The sequence below is a fragment of the Chaetura pelagica genome, unplaced genomic scaffold, assembly GCF_000747805.2.
Source record: "Chaetura pelagica isolate M959 unplaced genomic scaffold, ChaPel_1.0 scaffold49, whole genome shotgun sequence".
In the NCBI taxonomy this organism is placed as follows: domain Eukaryota; kingdom Metazoa; phylum Chordata; class Aves; order Apodiformes; family Apodidae; genus Chaetura; species Chaetura pelagica.
The window spans coordinates 88,831-95,598 of record NW_009970715.1 but is presented as its reverse complement, the minus strand read 5'-3'; the positions used below and the strand labels follow the sequence as shown (position 1 = coordinate 95,598).

Sequence of the window (6,768 nt, the reverse complement as noted above, 5' to 3'; positions counted from 1 at the left end):
TGAGGCTGCACTCTACTGGCAGGAGCACAGCCAGGCACCCGGTGGCCACTGAACCTCCCTGCCTGTCACCCCAGGAGCTGGTCCACCACCATAGCACGTTCTCAGGTTCCCATGCAAGCCTTCCTCCTTTGCAGAGGGCTTCCAGTCCTGGATGTGGAGAGGCCTCACGTTCCTGCTTCCCTTCCTCTTCTTTGGACAGGTGAGTGTGCACAGATCCTTGGGGGGATCCACGAGAGGCCTCAGAGCCTGAGGTGGGAGTGGGTTGTGCTGTTTTCCCAGCTGTAGTGGGCAGCCTGGACATCACACAGATCCCCACATGCTGCTGCAGCTGTGTCATATGGATGCCAGGGCAGGGAAATACTTTTAACAAATGCTGAGCTTTTTCTTTCCCTCCAAAGCACCCACCACCTCCATGACTCAGCTAATGAGATGGGAGGACCTGGGGGTAGATCTGCCGAGTACTCAGGGGATGTGCAAAATACAGCCCAGGGGTTTAAAACCTTCCCAAAAACCTTCCAGGCTTCAGCTTTTGAGCTGCTGCAGCAGTTCCAGGTCTTCCTTGGCCAGGTCAAAAGCAGAAGGCTGGTCTGAGGCTTCCTCCTGGCTGTTGGGCTCCAGAAGGTGGCAAGGAAGGGGAAGATGTCCCAGCTGGGGTCCTCTGGCACCCAAGTGTGGACGGGGTCTTTGCTGCCTGCTGGGGCAGGCTGACTTCATGTGAGGTCTGCCTGGAGTTTGTGCCCAGAGGGCACAGCATGGGGTAAAGCCTTGGATAGCAGGAACTCCCCTCAATCTCTTCTCCCCACAGTTCTGGCAGCTCTACAACGCGGTCACCCTCTTCCGCATGATCCAGCACCCGGAATGCAAGGAGTGGCAGGTAGGGGGGCTCCCAGGCAGCTGCCCTGGGGAGGGGGCTGCACCAGGCAGGTCCCTCCTGCTGACTCACATCTCTGCGGCTCCCACAGGTCCTCATGTGTGGGATCCCTTTCTTCATCCTCTTCCTGGGGAACTTCTTCACCACTCTCCGTGTCGTCCACCAGAAGGTTCAGAACAAGAACCAAGACACAAAGCAGGATTGAAGGGGAGCAGTGTGGGGGCCAGGACTGTTTCTCCCCACCAGCTCCATCTCCCATTCCCCTCTCCTCGATGCCGTCCGGATGCTGGTGTCTCACCCCATTTCTTGGAATCCTGTGTGTGGGACAGAGCTTGAGGCCTGCTCATGAACAGACAGGGTCTTCCCTGCTGTGCCAGAACCATGCTGGAGTCACTCACCTGCAGGCAGGAGCACCCTGCATCCCTTCCTGGCTGCCTTCCTCCTCCAGGAGAGCCTGGGTGCTGTCCTTCCTTCTCTTTGCCCTGGAGACACCAGGATGGTTCCCCAATCCCACTGCAGGCAGGGAGCAGCCTGGGGTTCCCAGCTTGCATCAACTCCCTCAGGACAAGGCAGTGCTCAGGGCTCATGCTGCCTCTCAGGCCCAGTTCCTGGGGTGCTCAAGGGCACCCCTGGGTGCTGAAGGCAGGGGTAAACAGGGTCTCACATCACCCTGGCTGGAGGCAATTGCTGTCCCAGCAGCCCCGTTGCCTTCCAAGGCAGCTGGAGGACACACACACCATGGGTTCTGGATTCTCCTCTACCTTCAAGCTGTGGCCCTGCAAGGATGGGAACAGCCTGAGCCTGCCCCAGGTGTCACCCTGGAGCTGTGCAAGCAGCACCCTGGGCTGGCACCTCTGGATGCACGCACACAAATAAAGGGAAGGTGCTGCCTCAGGTTGCTGGGTGGTCTCAGAACAGCTGGCATGCTCTGTGGTCTTGGCCTGGCTGGTAGTGGTTGGTCCATGGTGTGTCGGGGCAGGGGGTGGGAATTAAAAACACGTCCAGCTGCCCCCACAGCATTCCAGGTCTCCCTCCCATGGTCCCCCCTGGCTGCCTGAAGCCAGGTCCAGCAAGACTCTGTGTCCCAGAGACCTGGGGAAGAGAAGCCCTGTACATCAGGAACTTGAGAAGTGTTGGGAATCACCACAACACTTCCAGCACAGCTTCAGTCCAGAGTCACCCTCAGCACCCCAGGGTGGGGGCTTCCCCCAGCTCAGCCTAAACCCTGAGCTGCCACCTGCTCCCCAGGTTTCCGCCCAGTTTGCAGCCATTGCTCCTCCTGCCTCCCTCTTCCCGAGTGGAGGGAGGGCAGGAACCAAACTACAGAAACAGTATTTTTATTCCAAGGGCAAATGTATTTAAATAATTTACAGTCATTGGACAGCCTCAAAGGTTGTTGGGGTTGTTTGTTGTTTTTTTTTCTCCATTATTAAATCACAAAGATGTTAAAATAAAAACAGTATTAAAAAAAAGATGACCGTACACAGCGTGAGGGAGGGGCTGGGCACAGGGGAGCTGCTGGTTGCAGGACCCAGGGGGGTGAGCTGGACCCCCAAGGACTGACACCCTCCCCACCAAGAGCAGGTCTCCAGATTCCAGAGGGGAGAGGAGCCACCCCCTCCCTGCTGTGTGCTGGAGCAGGGGTGGGGAGCAGGGACAAGGAGTGGGGTGTCTGAGGGCTCTGGTGTCACAGGGCAGCTCCGTGTCCCGGACTCCTGCCACCCCATGTCCCTAGAGATGGCCAAATGGGATAGGGTGAGGGCAGATGGCTGCCCCACGTTGAGCCCTCACACCAAACTCTCAGGGGGTTCCTCAGCCCTCTGCCATCCCCACTGTGCCCAGCCCAGGCAGGCAGGGCTGCCCTCCAGGCCCAGGGAATAAGGCAACACCTTGTGTTAAGGGAAAGGACCCCAGAGCACCTCCCAGCACTGCCCGTTCCTCCTGCCCCATGTCAGCTGTGTCCCTGACCTCAAGGCAAACACTAGTGCCATGAGGTGCTCCCTGGGGTACTGGGGGCACCAAAGCTCCTGGACAACAGCTGGAGCTACCCCCCTGCCCCTCTCAACCCCTTCCACCCCCGAAGGACACACAATCTGCCCCCTGGGGGGGCTGCTGTGGCCCAGGAGGGGTTGGGAGTGACACTGGGGTAGCTGTGGGCTGGGGACGATGCTGTAACTCCCAGCAGCAGTGGGTGAGCAGGCACTTCCCACCTCCCAGGGGCCCACCCCTGGGGCCTCATCTTCTCCCCAGCCCCACCAGCCCCACTCTTAGCTCCAGACATCCAAAGAGTACCGGCCCTTGGTCATCAGTTTCTTTACATAGTCCACAGCTTGGGGCTGGCTCATGTTCCCAAACTCGGAGACAATCTCGTAGAAGGTGTTCTGCACGTCCCGGGCCATGTTGCGGGCATCACTGGGAACAAGGGGAGTGTCAGTGGGGTGGGAACACAGAGCCAGAGCCCTGGTCACCTCTACACACGGACAGTTTGCTCACCCCAGCCTACAGCATCACAGAATTGTTCAGGTTGGAAGACCTTTAAGATCAGCAAGTCCAACCATTAACCCCACTCTACCAAACCCACTGCTTAACAACCCTTTCTGTGGAGAAATTTTTCCTAATACCCAGCCTAAACCATGCACCTGATCTCCCCCAGAACAAGGACAGTGTGACCCTCCCAGGGCTTGTAATACACAAGTGAGTGTCACTTGTTTCCCTGAGAACAGGAATGTTTTCCTGAAGTCCCTTCCCTGCCACGACACTTACCCACACACATAGATATGAGCATTCTCCTCGTTAATCAGCTTCCAGATGTTCTCCTTGTTCTTCTTCAGCAAGTGCTGAACATAAACCTGGCAGGAAAAAAGGTGGGAGTGAGTAGAGAAGGGCAGAGCCACACACTGGTGAGGGAGAGTAACCCAAGCCCACGCTCGTGCCTGCAGGAGCCAGCAGAGGAGCTGGGTGCTCCTGTGACCTCCATGGGCCTTCCCTAGAAGTAGAGCTCCAGGCTGGGGGTCTCCAGCCCTCAGGGACTTTTCTTCCACTGCTGCCATGGCTGAGAGCGACGCTGGGCAGCAGGAGCAGGCAGCAGGCAGCTGGGGCATTACCTTCTCAGCTTGGTCCCTGGAGAAGGCCACGTTGAGCTGGGTGAGGACCCCCTCCTGGTGGAAGCGGGCCAGCTCCTCGCGGTACAGGTAGTCCTCCCGCTCGCGGCGGCAGCCGTAGTAAAGCACCGTCTCGCCCACCTCTTTGCCTGCAGAGTCACACAGCACCCATCAGCTGGCTCCCTGCAGCCCCCCAGCCCCCTCCCCTTCATCCTGCCAGCCCAGGGGGGCTGAGCTGTGTCACTGCTGCTGTTTAGAAGAAGCTTGAGACTCTCAACCCCAGGAGTAGCCAGAAACGAGTCTAAGTGATTTGACTGTGGTTATTTGGAGACAGTGGCAGAGGTCAGAGCTGGCTCAGGTCCATCCACCCCCTCAAAACACCCCCTGTGGCCAGGAGAGGAGGACAAAGCATCCTCATGTTGGACGAAAACACTCAGCTGCTGTTCACCCTGCTCCTCTGCTTTGCACTGGGCACATCAGCAATGTGAGGAGCACAAGCTGCCCTTTGGAGGAAGCCATGCAGAGCCCCATCCTGCAGCAGCTCAGCACCCCAGGGGAGCCCCCCGGGCTCTCACCTTGCTGCTTCAGCCAGGCCCTCTCCTGGATGAAGCCCATGAAGGGGGCTATTCCAGTTCCCGGCCCGATCATGATGATGGGTGTGCTGGGCTTGAAGGGCAGGCGGAACTGCGACTTCCTGACGTACATGGGCACCATGGAGCTGCTCCCATTCTCATGAGGCACCTTGTTCTTCAGCCAGTTGGTGGCCACCCCTTTGTTCAGGCGTCCCGTCTTGGTCTCGTACTCCACCGCCACGGCACAGATGTGGATGGCGTGGGGGTGAACCTGCAGGGAAGGGGTGTCAGGGCCAGGCAGAGAGGAAGACCCAGCAACCCCTTTGTGCTCAGAGATGGGGAGAAGTTTAACCTAATGTTCATGTTGGGACAGCTATTCCTCCTCTGGCAGATCAAGCCTCCCAGCATGTCCCACATGGGACTTCTGTCTCATGCCCGACTTCTCACAGGACCACTGAGCTTCCCTTGGTGTGGCCAACAACCTCAGGGATTCCAGCACAAAATAAAGAGTGAAAGAATAAAAGGCCACCAAATAAAGACCAACCCCTTAAATGCCACCTTGCTTCCAAGCTCTGAAGGCAAGGCCTAAGGTTGAAGAGAAGCAGGGCTGGAGGGAGGGTGGTGGTATCAGGGCACAGCTGGCTGCAGTGTGTGACTCTGCAGATCCTGTGGAAGATGGGATAACCCCCTCTTCTCATGCACAGAGATAACTAAAGCTGCCACTCCACAGAACATGTCACCAGGGCAAATTCCCCATGTCCTGTCCCCAGCTGAGAGGTGGGATGGTGGCACCATGGGGCTGCAGCTGAAGCCATTCTCCCAGCAGCCTCAGTCCCTGCTGGAAGCAGACTCACCTTGGAGGAGGAGGCAATGGAATAGTAACGGGCCTGCAGACGGGGCAGGAGCTCACACAAGTGGTCGATGGGGGGACGCACGGAGGGCATGTCCTGCAGGATGGCCAGGATGTTCCTCCTGGCCTCCACCACCCAGCTGAGGTACAGAGCCTGCGGGCAAGGAGAGCAGACACCCGATGTCTCCCCTGCAGAGCTGGCAAACACCCCCATAGCTCTCAGCACCAGGTGCTCAACAGCCTGGGATTCCTCTTGGGGATTCTCTCAGCACCCAGTTCAACCCAGCAGCTGTGCTGGGCAGGCCCCAGCTCCCACCTTGCCCTCAGCAGCAGAGGATGCCATCCTGCGCAGGCGCTCCTGCTCGCCCGCGTCCGCCGCGTACTGAGCCAGCTCGTACAGCACGTTGGTGCGGGGCGGGTTGGTGATGTCCAGGTAGTAGGTCAGGGCTGTACGGTAGGAGGTGGGGCAGGGGAAAGGATGTTTCTTGTTGGATTCCTCTGGAAGGAACAAAAAAAAATTAAAAAATTAAAAAAAAATCAGCAACCACGTGCTGTTGTGGTAGAGGTTTTGGGCCAGCAGCCACATGCAGGGGCTGAGAGCTGGAGATGAAGGAGGGGAATCAGGTTCAGAGATCAGAGAGCAGCCTTAGGGCTGAAGCAGCCTGTTGGCCAAAGCCCTGACCCCACACTGAAGCAGCTCTAGCTCCCTCTCCAGGCAGAACTATCTCCCAGTAGCCCACTTTGTGTTTCACAGGTGTTGCCTGACAGCCTTCCCAATGGGGCTCTGCCCCAGGATATCCATGCACAGGGGTACCCAGCAACTCCCAGGCCAAGGAGGGCTGTTCACCATGGCTAAATTGGCCTCCTGCAGATCTGGCCTCAAAAGTGTCCTTCATCTCCTTCACCTATGGGCTTTTGTGCTCACAGCACCCTTGGGAAAGACAAGCGCCAGCAGTCAAGGCTGGAGCCATTCAACTCAGCAAATTAAGAGGTCCATAAGGGACAGGAATGACAGTGGGAGGCCAGACAACATGGGACCCTGCACAGGGGCCTACAGGCTCCAGCAGTGCACTAAAGCCACTTCCTCTCTTGCAAGCAGGAGCTCTCTAGGGTTTCTGAGCCAGCACATCTGGTGGCTCAGGTCAGGCTGCACAGTCAAGGCTGGAGCCATTCAACTCAGCAAATTAAGAGGTCCATAAGGGACAGGAATGACAGTGGGAGGCCAGACAACATGGGACCCTGCACAGGGGCCTACAGGCTCCAGCAGTGCACTAAAGCCACTTCCTCTCTTGCAAGCAGGAGCTCTCTAGGGTTTCTGAGCCAGCACATCTGGTGGCTCAGGTCAGGCTGCACCATTTCAGGAACAAGACAGGC

General features: G+C 57.8%; 2 protein-coding genes across 3 annotated transcripts in view; one reads left to right on the top strand and one right to left on the bottom strand.

The window, feature by feature from the left end:
* Positions 1–1,299, top strand: part of TMEM120A (transmembrane protein 120A) — a 4,737-nt gene extending 3,438 nt beyond the window's left edge. The window contains exons 8-10 of the mRNA XM_010006024.1: positions 135–199; positions 806–874; positions 963–1,299. Of these exons, the coding sequence (XP_010004326.1) occupies positions 135–199; positions 806–874; positions 963–1,076 (248 nt within the window). The 3' untranslated portion in view covers positions 1,077–1,299. The remainder of the gene's footprint in view (positions 1–134; positions 200–805; positions 875–962) is intronic.
* Positions 1,300–3,107: 1,808 nt separating this feature from the next.
* Positions 3,108–6,768, bottom strand: part of POR (P450 (cytochrome) oxidoreductase) — a 17,386-nt gene continuing 13,725 nt past the window's right edge. For both annotated transcript variants that reach the window (XM_010006022.1, XM_010006023.1), the window contains exons 10-15: positions 5,711–5,892; positions 5,399–5,548; positions 4,548–4,815; positions 3,976–4,121; positions 3,635–3,720; positions 3,108–3,283 (exon numbers count right to left, since the gene is read on the bottom strand). In XM_010006022.1, the coding sequence (XP_010004324.1) occupies positions 3,139–3,283; positions 3,635–3,720; positions 3,976–4,121; positions 4,548–4,815; positions 5,399–5,548; positions 5,711–5,892 (977 nt within the window). In that variant the 3' untranslated portion in view covers positions 3,108–3,138. The remainder of the gene's footprint in view (positions 3,284–3,634; positions 3,721–3,975; positions 4,122–4,547; positions 4,816–5,398; positions 5,549–5,710; positions 5,893–6,768) is intronic.